This window comes from Lithobates pipiens, unplaced genomic scaffold (assembly GCF_037356315.1).
Source record: "Lithobates pipiens isolate NorthernLeopardFrog02 unplaced genomic scaffold, aLitPip1_a1.2 Scaffold_8, whole genome shotgun sequence".
Lineage (NCBI taxonomy): Eukaryota > Metazoa > Chordata > Amphibia > Anura > Ranidae > Lithobates > Lithobates pipiens.
Window position 1 is genome coordinate 441,647,784 of NW_027507903.1, and position 23,130 is coordinate 441,670,913.

A 23,130-nucleotide genomic window follows, 5' to 3' on the forward strand; every position below is an offset into this window, starting at 1 on the left:
TATTGCAGAGTATTGGCAGGGTATGTATTGGCAGGGTATTGCAGAGTATTGATAGGGTATGTATTGTAGAGTATTGATAGGATATTGCAGAGTATTGGCAGGGTATTGCAGAGTATTGGCAGGGTATTGCAGAGTATTGGCAGGGTATGTATTGGCAGGGTATTGCAGAGTATTGATAGGGTATGTATTGTAGAGTATTGATAGGGTATTGCAGACTATTGGCAGGGTATTGCAGAGTATTGGCAGGGTATTGCAGAGTATTGGCAGGGTATTGCAGAGTATTGGCAGGGTATGTATTGCAGAGTATTGGCAGGGTATTGCAGAGTATTGATAGGGTATTTATTGCAGAGTATTGGCAGGGTATTGCAGAGTATTGATAGGGTATGTATTGCAGAGTATTGGCAGGGTATTGCAGAGTGTTGATAGGGTATTGCAGAGTATTGGCAGGGTATGTATTGCAGAGTATTGGCAGGGTATTGCAGAGTATTGATAGGGTATGTATTGTAGAGTATTGATAGGGTATGCATTGTAGAGTATTCATAGGGTATTGCAGAGTATTGGCAGGGTATTGCAGAGTATTGGCAGGGTATTGCAGAGTATTGGCAGGGTATGTATTGGCAGGGTATTGCAGAGTATTGATAGGGTATGTATTGTAGAGTATTGATAGGGTATTGCAGACTATTGGCAGGGTATTGCAGAGTATTGGCAGGGTATTGCAGAGTATTGGCAGGGTATGTATTGGCAGGGTATTGCAGAGTATTGATAGGGTATTGCAGAGTATTGGCAGGGTACTGCAGAGTATTGGCAGGGTATGTATTGCAGAGTATTGGCAGGGTATTGCAGAGTATTGATAGGGTATTTATTGCAGAGTATTGGCAGGGTATTGCAGAGTATTGATAGGGTATGTATTGCAGAGTATTGGCAGGGTATTGCAGAGTATTGATAGGGTATTGCAGAGTATTGGCAGGGTATTGCAGAGTATTGGCAGGGTATGTATTGCAGAGCATTGGCGGGGTATTGCAGAGTATTGATAGGGTAGTGCAGAGTATTGGCAGGGTATTGCAGAGTATTGGCAGGGTATTGCAGAGTATTGGCAGGGTATTGCAGAGTATTGATAGGGTAATGCAGAGTATTGATAGGGTATTGCAGAGTATTGGCAGGGTATTGCAGAGTATTGATACTGATAGGGTATTGCAGAGTTTTGGCAGGGTATCGCAGAGTATTGATAGGGTATTGCAGAGTATTGATAGGGTATTGCAGAGTATTGGCAGGGTATTGCAGAGTATTGATAGGGTATTGCAGAGTATTCGCAGAGTATTGCAGAGTATTGATACTGATAGGGTATTGCAGAGTATTGATGAGTATTGGCAGGGTATTGCAGAGTATTGATGAGTATTGGCAGGGTATTGCAGAGTATTGATAGGGTATTGCAGAGTATTGGCAGGGTATTGCAGAGTATTGATAGGGTATTGCAGAGTATTGATAGGGTATCGCAGAGTATTGATAGGGTATCGCAGAGTATTGATAGGGTATTGCAGAGTATTGATAGGGTATTGCAGAGTATTGCAGAGTATTGATACTGATAGGGTATTGCAGAGTATTGATGAGTATTGGCAGGGTATTGCAGAGTATTGATAGGGTATTGAAGAGTATTGATAGGGTATTGCAGAGTATTGATAGGGTATTGCAGAGTATTCGCAGAGTATTGCAGAGTATTGATACTGATAGGGTATTGCAGAGTATTGATGAGTATTGGCAGGGTATTGCAGAGTATTGATGAGTATTGGCAGGGTATTGCAGAGTATTGATGAGTATTGGCAGGGTATTGCAGAGTGCAACTTACACACTAGTGACTAACCTGGTATTCTCTTCCCTTCTGTTCTCCCGGGAGAAGTAAACTGGAAAAGTGCAGCGTGTGGCCCCAGGAGGCCAGGACTGACTGGCACTGGGTAGAGGGGAGGAGGGGGGGACAGTCCGGAACTCCGTATCCAAGCAGGCGTGCAGCGTGTGTCAGCCTGCCCACTGACTCGTGCCAGTGCGTGCCCACGTGCACGGCAGAAGTCATGTGACCGGTTGCTAGATGCGGAGCGGCCCCTGCCTAGCAACCAGTCACTCGGCGGCTGAGGAGCAGCGGCGAACTACGCGCTGCATAGCCTCAGCCCTCAGGCAGCTAATGGGAACGGCGTTCCCGCTGTGGGAATAGTACGGGAACGCCGTTCCCATGCGTTCCCGCAGGACTCGAGCCCTGCTCATGTCCATTCAGTGATGGGACAAATACATCCCTCGCTGGCCCCTGTCCTCTCTGCCCCTCCTGGGCTATTTTTGGGTTCCAGATTTTTAGCCGAAATGACGTGCACACAGGAGATGGTCATTCTGGTTCAGCTGCAGTGTGCCAGTGTTGCAAACCTATCAGAAATTTACTGACACGGCACCCAAAATGTACTGGCACAGCCAAGTTTTTTTTACTGGCATTTCCAAAAGTTACAAAATTACAGTGTTAAGGGGAAATTTCAATAACTAAGCTACAAACTATGCAATTAACAATGTGATTTAAGGTAGATATTAAGGCAAAATATTTTTTTTTCTTATTTTATTTGCAATATAGTAAGTAGCTCAAGAGGGCAAGAAATTGGAATGGGCACACACACATGAAATTTACTCTCACAGTGACACTGACAGCAGTGTGCAGCAGTACAGATGATGATGCCTCACGGACATGGTACGTCCCCTTCTGAGTCACAGTGACAGTCTCTCTCCACACCAGGTGGTCCCTTTAGTCCACTCCAGTCCACACAACACTGACAGTCCGGCTCCCTGCTTGCCTTGCTCCCTTCCCAGAGACCCACACATGAGGCTCCGGCATCTCTGCTCAGCTCCCTTGCACCATGACATCTTGCAACATACTCAGGCACCACCTCCGCCGGTTTGGCCCTCCCACCGATGATGCCCAAATACACTGTAGCGGGCACTCTGATAGTCTTGGCCGGCTCCAAACTGTAACTATGCATGCACAGTTCTGAGCCGATCATAACAGCCATATTTTTTACTGGCGACCTTTTCCTGTCAGTGGCATTTACTGTCAGTACAAAATGGGCACTTTTCAACTGTCTGTCAGTAAAAATACAAACAGTTTGCTACCCTGAGCTGCACATGTATATGCATATATTCAATAGCAGACTTCAAGCCCCATACACATGATCAGAATATTGTTTATAAAATACTGCTTTCGAAGCGATAGTACACAGCTGTCATCCAAAATTTTATGAAGGTTCAAACGTTTTCGTCTACGATTTTCATTTAATCAGTACAGTTTTCGTCCGAAAATACATTACAACACATTACATCACTTCTGAAATTTTATTCCGTCGTAAGAGAAACTATTTTTTTTCAAAACTAGCATCCCAAAAAAAAAAAGGACAATCATTGGGCCGATAATCTCATGTGTACTAGGCTTAAAGTGGTTGTATACCCACATTTTTAACTTTTACCTACAGGAAAGCCTATAATAAGGCTTACCTGTAGGTAAAAAAAATATCTCCTAAACCTGTACGGTTTAGGAGATATTCCCCTCGGTATGCGCCGCTGACTGCAGCGGCGCATGCGCACAAGGGGTTTCTCGCCGTCAAAATCCGGCAGCAGCCGAGCGGCCGGACTGAAATCTCCCGCGTGCATGCGCGGGAGTGACGATATCGATACCCGGAAGAAACGCCGAGGGAGCATGTCAGCTCCCTCGGCGTGGATCAGGCCAGATGTCGGGGCCTCGTTCTAAGGTAAGTATTTCATAATGAGCTAGTATGCGGTGCATACTAGCTCATTATGCCTTTTGCTTTGCAGGTTTAAAAAAAAAAATGTGCGGGTTTACTACCGCTTTAAGTGTGCTTTTATTGCAGAATAGACAGCAAACCTCTTCTTCTGCAACAAAGAGCTACCTGCTTGCAGTTTTTACATTATAGGTTTAGTTCCACTTGAAAAAGCTTGAAAGTCCTGAAGACACAGGTATTGGAATACAGACAAGTCCATTTTACAGCAGCAGAGGGCAGCATAGTCCACTATTTACATGTAGATGTCATTCAATTGAAAAACTAATACTACACAGGCTTGGCAGAAATTACATGTCATTTGGCTGGTCACACTCTATAGGGAGAGAGATAAGGAAATAAATTTGTACAATGAGATTGTAATCTTAAGTGTTTTTCTTGGCCTTCTTCCTAGCTGCTGTGCTTTTATGTGCTGATAAGCAGTGATTGCAGTGTGGATGTATATATAGGGAGAGGAGATGTAGGTGTGATGAATCCTCATTGTAGATCCTGAGCTGCATTCTGCCAGTGGCTGGACTCCTCCTCTGTGCAGTAACTATGGCTAAGCTTGCCCTTTGCTTTCTGGTTGCTTTTGCAGCTCTAGCCCATTTCACTGATGCCCATGAGTGGAAGACCTGGAACCTTGCTACGGTAAGCGGGGAAAGGGGGTGTCAGTATTTTTTAGGTCAGCAAATTTTGCATCACACAATTCAGGCTTATTCTGTAAGCATAGCCCTCAACTGTCCCTCATTAGAAGGGACTGTCCTTGTGGAGCCAAGCTCCTCTGTTCCTCTTAAGCTGGGTATATACAGTTCAATTTTTTTTTGTTTAGCTGGTGGGTTAAATAATGAAAAAACAAAAAACGGATACCGCCACCCACACAAGCAAGGTGGATGGCGAAATCCTCTGCACTGTTCTATTTTATTCTGACAGCAAGGACACTTCTGTCAGAAAACAATGATCAGTGCTGCAGGGATTGATCAAATTTAAACCGGAACTTTACCCATAACAACTTGATAAAAAAAAAAAAATGTTCTCTAGCAAAGAACATACATTCCACATTAATAGCAATGCTACCAAAAATGAGTGTGTGCTGTAAATTGCCCCCAGCATGGTTCTGGCTTCTTCTTGCTGGAGGCTGCCATCTTGCTAAAGCCCAGCGCCCCTGAACAGCAGTAAACCATACAGCGGAACTAAACCCATCAGTTTAACAGTTTTAAAAAAGTTACATTCCTGGAATGCCCAGATTTCTAACTGTCACATTTGCTTGTGTCCTCAACCAAACTGTCAAACCATCAAAGCAGCTTCCTTGGCTGTAAAGTATAGAAGGGTTTAATTCCACTTTAAGGGCCAGTTCACACCACATGAAGTCCAGTGTGTTTTTCTTCTGCATCAAAAACACATGGGAAGCAGATTATATGGTTTTCAATGGCATAATTCACACCAGTACTTGCAGTTCCAGTGCTATCCAGTTCCAGAAAAAAAGGTAGAGCATGCTGCATTTTTCCTGTACTAAGCTGTACTGGAACGCTGTAAAAACTCACTGGGACACACCTTAATGCACCAAAAATGCACTGGAACACGCTTGCCCTTATTTAAAGTGGAGTCCCACCCAAAAATGGAACTTCCTCTTTTCGGAATACCCCCCCCCCCCCGGGGCACATTTGGCACCTTTCAGGAGGGAGGGGGGAGAAGATACTTGTCTACTCCAGGTATTTGCTCCCACTTCCGGGCATAGATAGCCGCAGTGGATATCTATGCCATGTCCGGCGCCTCCTCTGTCCGCCACTCCCCATGCTGTCTTCTGGGAGATACACAGGTCCAAGAAGACATCAGTGACCAGTGGGATCGCATAGTGCGACTCGTGCATGCACAGTATTGAACCAGGCTGTGAAGCCGCAAGGCTTCACTTCCTGATTCCCTTAAAGAAGATGGCAGCGCCTCCACCTGAGGGCCGAGGGACAGATCGGTTTGGGCACTGACATCGCGGGCGCTCTGGGCAGGTAAGTGTCCATATTTCCATCTGCAGTATTTGTAGCTGCTGACTTTAAAAAAATAAAATAAAATTTGGTGGAACTCCGCTTTTAAGATTAAGAAAAAAGTGGGGGGAAAAAAGCACTGGACTGTACAAAAATGCATCAAAAATGCACTGGAATGCATCAAAAATGTATCAAAATCACGCAGGCAAAAAAGCACCTGGAACGCATCCAGACTGCATTTCTATGGTGTGAACTAGTCCTCAGGCTGTCAACAGATCAGCCTCTACAAATTCGGCAGTGCCTAAAAATAGACAGCAACTGAGCATGTGCAGAGCAGGGTGAGACAGTGTATAACTGGATTTTAAAGCGGTAGTAACCCGCTTGGTCATTTTTACCTACAGGTAAGCCTATAATAAGGCTCACCTGTAGGTAAAATGAATATCTCCTAAACATGCACTGTTTTAGAGATATTCACCCTGCATGCAGCCAGTCATGTCACCGGCAAATGTGCTCTGAAGATCTGGCATTCCTTGCCGGACCTTCAGGGCTTCATGCCCGAACCATGGCCTCCCATACGCATGTGCGAGAGTGATGTCTTCGCAGCTCCGGCCAATCACATAGCCGGAGCGCACAAACCCAGAAGACAGACAGGGAGGTCATATAAGCCCTTTCAGCTGTGACCATACAGCTCTGGAGGGTTTCATTCCAAGGTGAGTATTTCATGATGTGTTAGTATGCAATGGTGCTATAGTCAAAAACATTGACAATATTGCACAGGCCTATCAGGGCTCCAAGATCCGCTGAAGCATATGCCTTATCCACGGTTACCTGTGCCAATCCGAATCCTGGCAGCCAATGTAAACTGGCATTATATAAGCAAATAGCAGTGTAGTATTCTTTTCACAGATCTTTTTGCCAAAACAACTTATATCCAACAATCACGTTTGGCTAGCATTATATACATCGATGTGGGTGACAGGGGCTTCTGCCATTGGTATTGTTTTTGACTCTCCAAGTCTTTCTTCTCCACAGCAAGTAAAAAGTATCACCTGGGAGAACTGTGATTCGGGAAAGCTTCCAGGCACAATCAAAAGTCTGTCCATTAGTCCTGACCCTGTATCCATCCCAGGAGAAGTGGTCGTCTCCATGGTACTGAACACTGAAGTCCCTCTAAGCTCTCCACTCCAGGTGAGAAACCATCCTCAACAGCCCAGTTTAGAAAACCTGCAAAACCAAACATACTGGAACCATTAGATGTAACCACATTGCAGTGTATATGCTGATAGACAGGGCTTTTTTTCTCAGAGAATACGTGCAGCACCCCCCCTCTTAGAGAATACAGAACCTAGTAGCATTCTGTGGTGCTAAGTAATTCTTATGAAATTTGTGATGCCCCGTACACACGACCAGACTTTTCAACATCAAAAGTCTGACGGAATGATTCCGGCAGACTATTCGAACGTGTGTGGGCTGCAGCGGACTTTTGATTTGCAAAAGTCTGACAGACTTTAGAAATGGAACATGTTTCAAATTTTTCCGACAGAACTCTGCCGGACCCAGAAATCCGCTCGTGTGTGTGCTAGTCTGACGGACTAAAACCGACGCTAGGGCAGCTATTGGCTACTGGCTATGAACTTCCTTATTCTAGTCCAGTCATACGTCATCACGTTCGAATCCGTCGGACTTTGGTGTAATTGTGTGTGGCCAAGTCTGTTCATTCTGAAAGTCCCACAGAACTCTGTCAGAATTCCGTCAGAACTCCGTCGAAAGTCTGCCGGACTTAAGTCCTGTCGTGTGTACACGGCATTAATGAGAACAAGAAAGGCATTAAAATAGATCCCCTGCCGTCAGCAATAGTAGAGCCCCCCCACCCACAACAATAGATCCTCCTTTGCAATAATAGACCCCCACATTAACAATTGACCCCCCCAACAACAATAGTACCCTCCCTCCCTCTACCAACAGATCCTCCTCACAACAAAGGACCCCCTGCAACAAAATAGTGTCCATCTGCAGCCTTGTCAGTGTCATTTGCAACCTTGTCATTGCAGCCTTGTCAGTGTCAAACTGCAGCCTTGTCAGTGTCCATCTGCGGTGGCTTTCGGCGGCTCACATTGGACTGCATGAGCGGCTGAGAGGCTCACAATCGGCGGGGATTCGCGTATAACACGCACTCACAATATTCCTCCGATTTTAAGGGGGAAAAATGCGTGTTATACGCCGATAAATACGATATTTAAGTTTTAGCTTTGCATAAACTTTAAAAGAAAATCCCAGTTTTAGTAGGGCTGGGCTAGCACATAAGATCCTTACTACCTAACCTAAACATGTGGCAGCGGTAGTGGCACTACCTGGTGAACAGGTTAAATTCAGTGCTTTCTTCATCTAGTGCTCTGACATGGGTTTGTTGCCTGTACCCTGTATGGACCAGGGCCAGCTTGAGGCATTTTTCACCAGGCTGCTATCTATACACCCGACATCACCAATATCCCAAGGTGCTTGGTTCATGGAGGGCCGGAACAAGGGGTGGGCGAGAGGGAGGCTGCCCTGGGCGCAATGGTTTACTGTAGGGATGAGGGCTGACAGGAGTAGTGACCGCTGTAGTAATTTTGACAGTCTGGTTACTGTTGAGCGTAGGATCCCCTAAGCCTGCACATCATAAATGAGTGGGGGGGGGGGGGGGTTGGTTTGACAACTTTGTCCTGGGTGCTGGATGACCCTGTCCCAGCATTGGGTTCAAGTACATGTATTTTAGGCTAAAATTATAAATGTTTATGTCATGATGTAGCAGCAACACTTTGGACAAGGTGTCTGCTATGTACAAATTTCGTTTTTTCCTCAGAACAGTAAAGGGGTTCTGAGGGCTGATTTGTGTAGGTTTAACTTTGGCATCAGTTTGGCTGGGCTGTGTTAGTGTTCTGCCTGGTCATGTGTACAGTTGGACAGGTGCACATGACAGGCCCAGAACCAGGCCTGGTTGGACGCTTTAGGTATCCACGTTCCCCAGAGCCAATCAGTGGGTGCGTCTGGCCCCGCCCAGGAGTCTGGGGAAGGGTACTTAAGAGGTTGAAGTGACATGTTCAGGGTTTGTTCGTGAGGCCATAGCTGCCTGTTCCTGGATCTAAACCGGGGTAGCCCCGCGAGGGGTCCTGGTCACGGGAGAGTGTGTCGCCCCACAACATGGTCGGTGTGACTAGCCCCATTAGACACGCATGGTCTGGGGTAAGGATCCATCTGTTCTCGAAGTCTCGGAACCGGCTGGTCTGAGGCGCAGTAACTGAAGGAGGATTCAAGCCGTCTGGGTGTGCTCTCAACTTGGAAGGGTACCGCAGCCCGTGTAAGCGATTGGGGGAGGACTCTTCGGAGGAGGCCCAACAAGCTGGCATCCCAAGAAGTGCCTGGTTGCTGGGTTGTCAAGGACACTAACGAATCCACGCTTTTCCAGTACTGCCGAGGAGACAGAGAAAGTTCCAGGTACTGAGGAAAGGTTCCTGTTCATTTTCGGTTGCAAGCTTTATTCAAGGTCAAAGACTTTGTAAGTTCTGGATCAAAGTGCTGACTGCCATAATCTCTGGCTAGAGATTTGTTCAGCCTTGAAGTGCCCAGCTGCGAGTGGCTACTCTCTGGGTTGTATTAGAGACTTTCTGGTGATTAGCAGTTCAAGGTGCCCGAGTTTCTTCACCCTTGCCCTCTGTTTCCATACGAGACTGTGTTTGTTGGATGTTACCCCTGCAAATAAAAACCCTTTCTAAAGGACTTTTACGGTGTCAGTGTCCAAAGTTGTTGGGTACTAACCCTGGGAACCCCTAGACGTGGAAGAACAAGCCAAGCGGAGGTAAACGGTAAGCTCAAAAGTCATGGCCACTACAATGGCTATTCAACCGGGCAGTGTTGTCTGGTCTGATCTTATTGTACATTATGTTTTCTGCTACCATTATTGGCTTACCATACCTTGTTTTGCACTGTTTCTCTGCGTAAAGACGGCCATCTTGGTAGAGTCAGGGCTTTGCCTCCTCATGTCAGAACCTCCAGCATGGAAAACAGTGAACAGCACAATAGTTACATCACCAAGCCTTGCCCCAAATCTTCTGAGATTAGCAGTCAGAGAGAGAGAGTCTCTATCATTTTCATGTACTTCTCCCATCTGAAATAACTGGTTGATCCTGCCAGCCACCTTCCCAGCCAACAGCCTGCATCTTGTCTGAGGCTGAACAGACTATGGAATACAGGTACAGTGTGTGTCTGCAAAGTGTCCTGTAATCCTGCCCCCACTTTCAGGAAAAGGAGATTCATAGTCCCATGACAGCACTTTTTAACCTTCTTAAAAAGGTAAGACATATTTTTTTTCTGAAACTAAGCAAAAGTAGTTAAGGTACCTGCATAGTTATAACTGTATTAGAAAGTGTCTATAACTATAAAGTGTCTATAACATTATATGTTCACAATTACTCTCACCGCTTGTGGACCACCCCACGTACAGTGCATTGAAAAAGTATTCATAACCCTTGAAATATATCACATTTTGTCATGTTACAACCAAAAACGTAAATGTAATTTATGTGATAGACCAACACAAAGTGGTACATAATTGCGAAGTGTAAGGAAAATGACTAATGGTTTTCCAAATTTTTTACAAATCAATATGTGAAAAGTGTGGGGTGCATTTGTATTCAGCCATCCTTCGTCAATACTTTGTAGAACCACCATTCGCTGCAATTACAGCTGCAAGTCTTTTTGGGAATGTCTCTACCAGCTTTGCACATCTAGAGAGTGACATTTTTATCCATTCTTCTTTGTAAAATATCTCAAGCTCTGTCAGATTAGATGGAGAGCGTCTGTGAATAGCAATTTTCAAGTCTTGCCACAGATTCTCAATTGAATTTAGGTCTGGACTTTGACTGGGTCATTCTAATACATGAATATGCTTTTGATCTAATCCATTCCATTGTAGCTCTGGCTTTATGTTTAGGGTCGTTTGTCCTGATGGAAAGTGAACCTCGGCCCCAGGTCTCAAGTCTTTTGCAGACTCTAACAGGTTTTCTTCTAATGCCCTGTACACACGATTGGAAATTCGGCCAGCAAAAGACCCATGAGAGCTTTTGGTCGTAAAATGCTACCGTGTGTATGCTCCATCGGACTTTTGCTGGCCAAATTCCAGCCAGCAAAAGATTGAGAGCAGGTTCTCTATTTTTCGGTCGCAAAAAGTTCTGATCGGAAATTCAGATCGTCTGTACAAATTCAGACGCTCAAAATTCCTATGCAACAATTCGACGCATGTTCGGAAGCATTGAACTTAATTTTCTCAGCTCGTCATAGTCTTGTACGTCACTGCGTTCTTGACGGTCGAAAGTTCAGAGAACTTTTGTGTGACCACGTGTATGAAAGGCAAGCTTGAGCGGAATTCCGACGGAAATTCCACTCGTGTGTACGGGGCATTAGATTGCCCTGTATGTGACTCCATCCATCTTCCCATCAACTCTGACCAGCTTTCCTGTCCCTGCTAAAGAAAAGCATCCCCTCAACATGATACTGCCACCACCATGTTTCACTGAAGGGATGCATTTTGCTTTTAGGCCAAAAAGGTAATTTATTTTGGTCTCAACTGACCAGAGCACCTTCTTCCATATGTTGGCTGTGTCCCCCACATGGCTTCTTGCAAACTGCAAAAAAGGATTTCTTATGGCTTTCATTCAACAATGGTTTTCTTCTTGCTGCCACTCTTTGATAAAGACCAGATTTGTGGAGTGCAGGGCTAATAGTTGTCCTGTGGACAGATTCTCCCACCTGAGCTGTGGATCTCTGCAACTCCTCCAGAGTTACTATGGGCCTCTTAGCTGCTTCTCTGTTTAATGCTCTCCTTGCTCAGCCTGTCAGTTTAAGTGGACGGCCATGTCTTGGTAGGTTTGTAGTTGTACCATCTCTTTCCATTTTCGTATTATGGATTGAACAGTGCTCCGTGAGAATTTCAAAGCTTGGGATATTTTTTTATAACCTAACCCTGCTTTAAACTTCTCCACAAATTTATCCCTCAGCGGTCTGGTGTGTTTCTTGGCCTGCGGATGCGGTTTGTTCACTAAGGTTCTCTAAAGCCCCGTACACATGAGAGAACTTATGTCCGACAGACTTCCAAAGGAGTTCCGACAGAGTTCTGACGGACTTTTCGACTGAGCGGACTTGGCCACACACAATCACACTAAACTCCGACGGATTCGAACGTGATGACGTACGACTGGACTCGAATAAGGAAGTTCATAGCCAGTAGCCAATAGCTGCCCTAGCGTCGGTTTTAGTCCGTCGGAATAGCATACACACGAGCAAATTTTTTGGAGGGACCGGGTCCGGCGGAGTTCCGTCGGAAAAATTTGAAGCATGTTCCATATTCTAAAGTCCGTCAGACTTTTGCGAATCAAAAGTCCGTTGCAGCCCACACACGATCGAATAGTCTGACGGAATCATTCCGTCGGACTTTGGATGTTCAAAAGTCCGCTCGTGTGTACGCGGCAAAACAATCTCCTCTGAGTGCTTCACAGAACAGCTGTAATTATACTGAGATTAAATTACACACAGGTGGACATTATTTACAATCAGCTTCTGAAGGCAATTGGTTTCACTGGATTTTACTTGGGGTATCAGAGTAATGCACGCTACGCGTTTCACATATTTATTTGTAAAAAAATTTGAAAAACCATTTATCATTTTCATTCCACTTTACAATTATGTGCCACTGTGTGTTGGTCTGTCACATGAAATCCCAATAAAATACATTTACGTTTTTGGTTGCAACATGACAAAATGTGGAAAATGTTAAGGGGTATGAATACTTTTTCAAGACACTGTACATCTACTGAAGCAGGGCGGCCCTGTGCGCTGGATCACGTATCTGGCATGCCCCCTGCCTCCCCGACTGCTGTGATGTGTTACAGCTCAAGCCAATCAGTGGGCCTCCGGCCAATGATTGATGACCAGCTGATCGGCTCCATCATTCACGGAAGAAAGCTCTGTATGGTAAAGAAAAAAGACATGACCTGGCATAGCTGCAGTACCAAGCCTCCATCCCTAGTAACATGCATAAAACATAAAAGAAGAATATTCGGACTTTAAATGAGGTATGCTACTGCTAAATAGAACAGTGTATGGAGTATTATATAGTAAAACCTTTTTATTTATCAAACGCAGTTTCTTTGGTTTAGAACTGAATGATACAGTTTCCAGAATATAAACACAATGGTCATACATACTGATATAGATAAACACAAATGCATAAATATATGTTGAATATAAAGAGTAAAAGCTGAATTGTCTTGACATCCCATCAATAAAAAAAGCTCTATGCGTTTCGGGAATCACGTTCACTCATCAGGAGTATGGATGCAAACATTCACTGTAGGTACAAAATCAAGTTTATTAATATGAGTATAAATATAAAAAAAAACCTTCAACCCGAAGGGAAGAATAAATTCCCTGGGTAGTTTTTTCTAAAATCTAATACTCGCACATGAGCTTATGAGATATATGTCGGCTCATGCGATGATGGAGGGATGAGGAAAGGGATCCCCACTAAAATGTTGGGTACAGAGCTGAGGCAGGAAAGACCAGATCCAGGGGACAAGCAGAAATCGGGTCAGGTGACCACAGTGCAATCCATGAGTTAGATGGTATAAAATGCAATGGACCGCATCCATCTGGAATAAAGGGTATAATTAAATATAGGTGTGAGTGAATGTAGTGATGATATGTGAAACGGTGAAAGGAGCAGTGATAAGTGTTATGCCGCGTACACGCGACCGGACTTTGACGGAATTGGTCTGGCAGACAATCCAACGGACTTTGCAGCTGAGGTCTTTCAAACGAACGGACTTGGCCGCACACGATCACTCCAAAAGTCAGACGGATTGGAACATGATGACGTAGAATAAGGAAGTTCATAGCCAGTAGCCAATAGCTGCCCTAGCGTCGGTTTTAATCCATTAGCACACAGATCAACGGATTGTCCGCTAAAAGCAAAGTCCGGCGGACAAATTTGAAGCCAGTCTTATTTCTAGGTCTGCTGGACTTTTGGGAAGAAAAAGTCAACTCGAGCCCACACACAATTGAATTGTCCGACGGACTCTGGTCTGCCGGAAAGTCCGATCGTGTGTACGCGGCATTACAAAAAAAATAAAAGACAAAAAATTGCTAAGCAACACAGAGCCCTGTACACTGATAGGTGATCTTGCTGATTATTTATTCCCTGCAAAGGGAAAAAAACAAGACCACTTAGTAAAAGCAGCACATATTACACATTGTAAAGCCTTGTACACACAATCGGATTTTCAGAAGGGAATTGTGTGATGACAGACGTAAGTCTAGCGTAAGTATGCTCCATCAGACAATTGTTGGCCAACTTTCCGCCAACAAATGTTGGATGGCAGGCTAGTAAATATTTGGCGGACAACAGTCTGTTGTCAGATTTTCCTATCGTCTGTACACAAGTCCAAACACGCATGCTCGGAATCAGTGCTCACCAAACACGACATTAGCAGAAGGTGCCCAAAGGGTGGCGCTCGAGCTGAAATTCCATGTAGTACGTCACTATGTTCGTGTTTGTTGGCCAACAATTGTGTACCATTTTTATGTAAGAAAAGTTCCTGGCACACGCCCCCTTCGAAAAAAAGTCTGGCGCTTTGTCTGCAGAAAATCCAATCAGGTGTACAAGGCTTTAGGCACACAGTTAACCCATTGATCACTCTTACATGTTAACCCCTTCCCAGCCAGTGTCATTAGTACAGTGACAGTATAGTATTAGCACTGATCACTGTATTAGTGTCACTATTGATGTCAATGTCAGCTAGTGTACCCCCCAGCCAGTGTCAGCTAGTTTCCGATTGTCCGCCACACAGTCCTACTATAAGTTGCGAATCACCTCCCTCATTAGTATAAATAAATAAAAACTCCGGAATATATACCATAGTTTATAGGTGCTATAACTTTCACGCAAACCAAATAAATGCTCACTAGGATTTTTTTTTTTTAAACAAAGACATGTAGCAGAATACATTTTGACCTAAATTCATGAAGACATTGTGTTTTTTTTTTTTCATTTTATTGGATATGATTTATAGCAGAAAGTAAAAAATATATATATTTTTTTTTAAATGACTTTTTTGTATATATTGCAAAAAATAAAAATACCATCAAAAGAAAGCTCTATTTATGTGAAAAAAATGATATAAAGTTAATTTATGTAGTGTTGCATGACGGCACAATTGTCAGTTAAAGTGCTGAATGGCAAAAAATGGCCTGGTCATGAAGGGGGTAAAACCTTCTAGAGTGCAAGTGGCTTAGGTCATTGTTGTAACCCCTTCACAGTGCCATGTCCGAACAATAAGAAAACGTTAAAATCATGTGTTTGATACCACAGCATGAGACACTCCCACAATAAATGCAATGTATTTTCACTTCTATAATATATATGGGTTGGGTAACATGCTGATGAAACATAATCCATTACGGAGGTGCCCATGGCTCTTTTCTAAAAGAAAGATGTGAAAAGGCAAAACAATTAAGTTTAACATTGGTTTTTCTTTTCCTATGAACAGATCAAAATTACTGCAGAGAAGGAGCTGTTTGGCGATTGGCTGACTGCCCCCTGTATTGATAAGTTTGGCAGCTGCACCTACACTGAGGTTTGCGATCTGCTGGATGCTTTCTTTAAGCCAGGAGAGCAGTGCCCAGGACCCCTAAAGACTTACGGACTTCCCTGCCATTGTCCATTCAAAGCTGTAAGTAGCCTCACTTCAGGCGGTTGGTATTGCATAAGGTGAAGTGCAAGTATAGATCAAACGTAAAACTTCATGTGCGTTTTGCATATGCTCCTGCAACGCACAAATGAGAACCTAGCATAATGGTGGCAGTCTCTCTTGTGTAGGTATTTAATTTCAGTGTTTAAGGTGAACATGTGCTATGTACATCAAAATATTTACATATTCTGGATATTCAGTAAAACCTTTTTAAAACAAGCCTGCATTTATCTCTGTAGCTAAAGGCACTGTGGGAGATTGCTTTTCAAAATTCACAATGGAAGCACTAAAATATCAGCTTTTTTTTTTCTAGCAGAGCAGATTTTGACAGTCTAAAAAAAAATTGCAAAAAAGCCCCAGCAGATTTCTAAGCTGTTAGAAACTGAATGAAACCCAACTTGAAAGTCTTGTTGTTCTCTTTGAGGATCTTTTAAAGGATAACTTCTCCCCCTATGGGTTTTGTTTTCAATGGAGTTATCCACAAAAACATATTCACATGCCCGGCAAGTCCAGCATTGCCCTGCTGTAATCTGTTGTTGAATTCTGGGTCTTGTGCTGCTATGCTGCTATCTTTCCTAATGTCATCAGAAGCCATCTTTTTTCCTCTGGGTTCTTGCAGCCCACCCCTTGGTGACACCCTCCTCCAGCTGCAGTGTGCAAGCAGATGCCCCACAGGATATCTAATGTGGCTATTCCAGGAGGCTGTTGGAGCAGATAGCAGGGGATGGAGTGAGAAATAAAAAATAAAAAAAGTAAATATACAAAAGAAATGTCAGTTTTTTTTAGATTTTTTTGAAATGAAGGTTCGCTTTATGAATGAATTACTTCATAGAACAAGCAGCTAGAACGGTTATTCTAACCTCTTCCCTGCTGCTCTATGGCCAATATATGGCTACAGCACGACTCTCCAGTTCTAGGAGGGCATTCCTGGATGTCCTTCCAAGAACATGTATCGGGAAGTGTCTGTGATTGTTGTGTCCCAGCGGATCACAGATTGGGGTAAAGGACCAATCATAGCGTTCCCCTTTACCATGTGATCAGCTGTGTCCAATCACAGCTGGTCACATGTAAACAGACTTGCCTGTTATGAGCATGCCCTTCCTCACACAGAGATAGCGAGTGAGGAAAGGAGAGCCAATCTGACAGGGCAAAGTGAGTACAGCATTTACGGTTATCCGTATAGCCCGTCAGTCCAGCTTTGTCAGTGGCTCACTAGCAATCCCTATCAGTGCAGCCTCATCAGTGCACATCAGTGAAAAAATTACTTATTTGCTAAATTCTTGGTCTTTTAAAATTTATTTAGCAGAAATAAAAACCCCAGTGGTGATTAACCGCTTGCCGACCAGCTGCTGTTATTATACTGTGGCAGGTCGCCATGATCCCGCAAGCTGTCGTAGCTATATGTTGGCTCCTTTAAGCAGGATAGCAGGCGCGCGCGGGCCACCGGAGGCGTGAGCACACGCCCACTGCACTGCAGGGGTCATGATGACCGCCGGCCACGAGTGATCGCGTGCATGAGAGGCAGAACAGGGACGTGTTACTTTATGTGAAGAGTGACAGATCGTGAGTTCCTAATAGCTAGGAACCACAATCTGTCATCCCCTCTAGTCAGTCCCTTCCCCCTACAGTTAGAACACACACCTAAGGAACACATTTAAACCCTTGATCACCCCCTAGTGCTAACCCCTTCCCTGCCAGTGACATTTATACAGTAATCAGTGCATTTTTATAGCACCGATTGCTGTATAATTGTCAATTGACCCAAAAATGTGTTGAAAGTGTCCGATGTGTCTGCCGTAATATCGCAGTCTTGATAAAAATCACAGAACGCCGCCATTACTAGTAAAAAAATAATAATAATGCCATAAATCTATCCCCTATTTTCTATATGCTATAACTTTTGCGCAAACCAATCAATATATGCTTTTTGTGATTTTTATTACCAAAAATATGTAGAAGAATACATATAGGCCTAAACTGAGAACATAAAAATTGCTTTTTTTTTTTAAATTGGGGATATTTATTATAGCAAAAAAGTACAAAATATTGTGTTTTTTTCAAAATTGTCGCTCTTTTTTTGTTTATAGCCCAAAAAATAATGTAGCACTAACCCCCAAAGGAGCTGCTGGTTTTATTGCGCTTACTGTTACCTTCTTGACTGCTTCTCCATCTAGGGTTTCTCATGGTAAATGGCCCAAGGAAATGTAGAAAACTGACACTGAATCTTCTTCTTTTGAGTTATTTATTTGAAGTATAAACAGAGTCTCTCAGTTTAGGGTAGAGGGTTTGGATTAAGTTCAGGTACTTTGGACTGCAAAAAATGATAAGTCTCTTATAGGAGAAATCCAGAGAATAACCGCTTCACAGCTGGATTTCACAACCCCCGGATAGACCTCCTCTCACTAGGCCTAGCAGCCGGTGGGGTGTTAAGTAAAGTCTCTGCCACAGACTTGAATGTAGAATACTTGAGAAAAGTCTCTGCCACAGACTTGAATGTAGAATACTTGAGAAAAGTCTCTGCCACAGACTTCAATGTAGAATACTTGAGAAAAGTCTCTGCCACAGACTTCAATGTAGAATACTTGAGAAAAGTCTCTGCCACAGACTTCAATGTAGAATACTTGAGAAAAGTCTCTGCCACAGACTTGAGTGTAACTGAGGGACATAGACAAATTTTCAGTCAGGCGATACCGTATGAGTGTAGATCCACGTAGTGTCCTTCAACTGATCCTCCAGGCTCCTTCAGAAAAGCCAGCCTTGCGCACGGCCTTCTCCTGAAGAGTCCTCCCCTGGGTGCTTCTCGAGTTGCTGGGCCTCTCCCTTAGATGAGACGGCACCGGACCAACTTTGAATCAATAGGACCCGATATGCATTCAGGCCTGTCCCTGCAGTTGTGTCGCCTAGCCAGCCCAGAGACTTGGAAATGCATGGTTCAGCACTCCAGGCCAGGAGGGCCATGGGGGCTGGTCAGGAGGACCAGAACCAAACAGACAGAAAATATGCTCTGGACCAGAACCCGGGGACCACGTGATGTCAGTACCTTAAATACCACCTCCCAGAATGCACAGCAGGAGAACACTCCCACTGGGCTGGTTCCGAAAGAAACATGGCATTCAATACACCCAGCTAGACTGCATTCCCAAACTTGCCAGCGGTGACAGCGACACCTGCGGTCAAGGAGAACCCAGTGCAACCCAGCCAGACTGGTATTGAAACCATACATTTTGTAAAATTAGCCCCAAAACCCAACACTGGTTTTAGGAGAATTAACTTTGAAAAACATACAGCGCATGCTCGTCAGGAGCCAGCGCTACAATAAAAACCGCAGAGATGATCAAATACCACCAAAAGAAAGCTCTATTTGTGGGGAAAAAGGACATCAATTTTGTTTGGGTGCAATGTCACACGACCACGCAATGGTCAGTTAAAGTGACGCAGTGCCAAATTGCAAAAAAGTGCTCTGGTCAGGAAGGAGGTAAATCCTTCCGGGGCTGAAGTGCCACCAAAAGAAGGCTCTGTCTGAAAGGATACAAATTTCATTTGGATACAGTGTTGTACGACCTTGCAATTGTCATTCAAATTGTGACAGTGCTGAAGGCTGGAAATTGGCCTGGGCAGGAAGGGGGTGGAAGTGCCCAGTATTGAGGTGGTTAAAGCTCCCTTTTTACTTGTTAAGAATATGCAATGTCCATGGTCTGAGTGCAGGTGCATTTTAAAGAGCCTGAACTATATAGTAATAGTATCCTTTTCTCCTTTTGTTTCTCTCATCCAGGGATCCTACAGTCTCCCCACCACCAGTTTTAAGATACCCAGCTTCTCTCTACCATCATGGCTTGCTGAGGGCAACTATAGAGTTACTGGAATTCTCAGCCACAACAATCAGGAAATTGGATGTGCCAAATTTACTTTCACTCTGGCTGAACCCTCCTCCTGGTGGTGGTAAGAAGGATGCCTATTTCACTGGAAAAAAAAGAAGACATTTTATCACTTACTTGATTAACCCTCAGCTCACCTATGACAATACAAGACTCTACCCTAGACAGCCTAGCATGGCCCCTGCCTTCCTCGTTGAGACTCGTAAAGCAGATTATATATGGCTGTCTTCAGTGCAATTTCATTAAGAATCAAATAGCTTGGAAAACCAATTAGAACAGTTGATTTTTCCACTCCAGGATCAGTTACTTATGGATTATTTTGTGAGATCACAGAACACCCACCTATAGACTTATTTTCCTTAATGTGGACCACCACATCCCCACCGCCCAACATGCACACTTGTCATTTCTTTTCTCTAGTTTTTCTTTCTAAAAGTCTATTCTGCAAAATGAACTACCTCCCTTGCCTCTCACTTGCTATAGAAGATCCTACGATCCGGCCCCCTCGACACCACAAAAGCGTGTCCACATGTCACGTGTGCAGGAGGCATAAACAAATATATGGCTGAATGACAGGATTTCTTTAATTTGTTCATTAAAATGGTATCTTCCTCCTGCACACAAAAGAAAAAAGTCTATGTAATGCTGTCCATACACGGTTCGAATTTCGAAAAATACGAATTTTCGCATGAATTTCACACCATTAGTGGGCTGCAGCAACGGTTGATTTTCGTGCGGCAATCAAATTTGAGGAATCGGACATGTTGGAAATTGTTTGAAAAACAAACAATTTTCTAATCCATGATGGGAGAATTGTGCGAGAAATGTAATAAGAAAAAAAATGCGCATGTGCAAGGAAAGAGAATTTCCAGAGAGAAAAGAAGATTCCCGGGCCACGAAAATTATTTTCTGTAAGTGAAATTGAGGACTTGGTCGGCGAATTTCGAAAATCAATGGTGGCACCATCAGATCACAAAAAACAAAACAAAACGAGCTTTATGATTTTGAAAAGAAAAGTCGTTCGAAATTCGACCATGTATGGCCTGCTTAAAAGTACCCGAGATCTTGCATTTTAGCTCCAAGAGTTGCCTGAAAGGAACTAGAGAAAACATCCAGGAGGCACAGACAATGAGAGGGGTAAATACCATTAAAGTAGGTGCGTTTGCTGCTAAATGCAGTGTTTCAGATGAACATTGTTTATGTTTTTCTAAATGCTTTAGAAGGACATAGCACATGAAAGGTCCATTTTAATAGACGCCATCTCATTCTCACACCAGAGCTTTAAAGCGTAATGAAACCCATAATTAACATGTAATATAGACTTAACAGTTCTTCAATATGATGACTTCCTTTTTGTTTCCTTTTTTAGACTTTCTTTTACTTGCACCTGGTGATCTGGCCATTAAGTCTGTTGTTTTTCAACAGAACAAGCTCTCCTGCAAACATAATGGATAATAGTGTTAAGACAAACCATTTACCACGGGGTACTTACAGTGATAAGCTTTCATTTATTCATGTAAAACCTTTACCATAAAAGAAAAAAAAAAAACCTGTTGCTGTAACTGCTTGTGTAACTGTAGTGTGAGCTGGAGTTTGGCTACAATTTATTAGTGTATCTAAATCTGCTAGAACATCGAACACTCCCCTCCCCATGACTGAGAATGCTGCTGCCTTAAAGTGTCCCCGTGCTCCTTTATCCAGAGAGGGGGCATTCTAATATAGGAGGTGTGTTACTGACCACATCACCAGGTGAAAACAGGTCAACCCCCCCCCCCCCCCCCAAAAAAATGTATCCACTACATCTAATGATTGGTAAGCTGCAGTATATACTTCCCCCGTCCTTGTGAGCAAGCCAGTAGTGGCGAAACGCGTGAATTAAAGGAATTAAAGGGGCTTTGGGGGTAGGAGACATTCATTTATGCAGTTTTAATCTTTTGGCAAATTAAATAGAAAGAAGAGCCAAGTTTTGGAGTGCAGCTTACCTTTACGCTGCAGTGAATATTACATTTTTGGTTTCTGGTTTAATACTGCTTTAACTTACTATACTAGAATAACTATATTTACTGGAATTGTAATCTTCAGATAAAGTAATATCATCTTTTCTCAATTATGCGTATTTGCTACATAGAAAAATATGTTATGGGTGTCTTGACATTCTAACAATAATGAGAATATTTTTGGCCTGTTAAATAAAAAAAGGAATTTGCAGTGATCGGAATCACCCTTAGCAACCAATCAGAACTGCTGATCTGTAGCAGGTGGATTACTGCACACCATTTGTTCCACCATTGCATTAAAGTTCTATGAGTCTAGAAAACATTTCTGTCGTTTCCATTGCCAACCTCACTATTATCTAAAATATGTATCTCTTTACACAAATGCTCCTGCTTATAATCATTATCCAATCAGAAACAATAAAAGTTCTTTCAACTTTATATCTGTTTGTTTGACGTTCTTTATTTTTAAACACATACATTTAGAGCTCATTCACACACTTCTCCATTGCAGCAATGCACAGTATATTGCATTTCCTACAACACACAATGCACCTGCTCTTTGGGTGATGCATTGCCTTACCATCAATTATAAATGGTGCTACTCCATCTAGACTGAACATGCTGTTGTCCAAAGGTGCCCCCTGGTCTCCTTCATCCAGAGTGAGGGCGCTCTAATACAGGAGGTGTCCTACTGGCCGGATCACCAAGTGAATACAGAGGGGGGAAAAAGGCCTAAAAAAAAAAAAAGAGAACTAATGCAGCCACCACATCTAATGATTAGTAAACTGAAATATATTACATAATTGCTTTTGGGTTTGATAGCACTTTAAATTAACACCAAAATTCTTTAGTCTCAAAAAATAATCTATACACACCCACTACTTAACCTCCTGCTCACATATGCAAAGAGGGTGGACTTTAACGCCCACAGATGGCACATATATGCCCAAAGATAGTTTTTATTCTATACAAATGATTGGGAGTGAATGGGACTAGCTGCTGATCATGTGACCACTGTGACAACCACACAGGATTTGCACTTATTCAGGGTGCGGGACTCTGGAGTGATTGTGAGAGGAGAAACCTAGTTTTCTCTGACTGGAGCCTGGAGCTTGAAGGCCTCAAAGTGTCTTGGGTGGGACAAGGCCCAGACTGGCCATAGGGCATTCTGTGCATTTGCCTAGTGGGCCAGAGAGTTGGCTAATGTGACAGAGAGCTCCAGAGGGTAAGAACCACAACATGAAATATGCAAATATATTACCATGTAACTGTCTCTCACCCGTGGGTCTCTGTCTGCCGCAGGCCATGTAGGCCTCTAGGGAGTAGCACTGACCAAGCTGGACTCTGAGTCCTCCCAGACCGGTCCTCTCTTTGGCCTCATCACGGGACAAGCCTGGCAGGGGAAGACAGAAAACAAAAACTGTTACATGATGTGTGTAGCCAGATTCTGTTTTCTAATTCCATACTGGGTCTGCTGCAGCCCTCCATGGAGGGACTGTAACGTGGGCAGGAACATACTCTGCTCGAGTAATCCTCCCGCTGCAGTGTGTCACCTCTTGTGGTGCTCAGTTGAGGGTGCCTGCGTTCAGGGAGAGACAGTAGGCTGGTAGCCTAGGCCACCAGTCGGAGGAGGAATAAAGATATATTAGGCCATGCACTTCGTGTAGTATATGCAATGTGCATAGGATACACTATGGGTGTAG

At 43.7% G+C, this 23,130-nt stretch overlaps 1 protein-coding gene across 1 annotated transcript; it reads left to right on the forward strand.

Annotated features, from left to right (window-relative positions):
- The first annotated feature begins 4,263 nt into the window (after positions 1–4,263).
- GM2A (ganglioside GM2 activator) lies at positions 4,264–21,865 on the forward strand. The gene is made up of 4 exons (XM_077468332.1): positions 4,264–4,448; positions 6,809–6,964; positions 15,355–15,537; positions 19,328–21,865. Exons 1-4 carry the CDS (start codon positions 4,356–4,358, stop codon positions 19,496–19,498), a joined length of 603 nt encoding a protein of 200 aa, XP_077324458.1. The 5' UTR covers positions 4,264–4,355; the 3' UTR covers positions 19,499–21,865.
- Positions 21,866–23,130: the final 1,265 nt, after the last annotated feature.

Bases quoted from the DNA above. Each gene is read 5' to 3' on its own strand.
- GM2A (XM_077468332.1), top strand. From the start codon at position 4,356: ATGGCTAAGCTTGCCCTTTGCTTTCTGGTTGCTTTTGCAGCTCTAGCC. The intron at 6,965-15,354 runs GTGAGAAACCAT...TCCTATGAACAG, and splicing joins CTCTAAGCTCTCCACTCCAG to ATCAAAATTACTGCAGAGAA. The intron at 15,538-19,327 runs GTAAGTAGCCTC...TCTCTCATCCAG, and splicing joins GCCATTGTCCATTCAAAGCT to GGATCCTACAGTCTCCCCAC.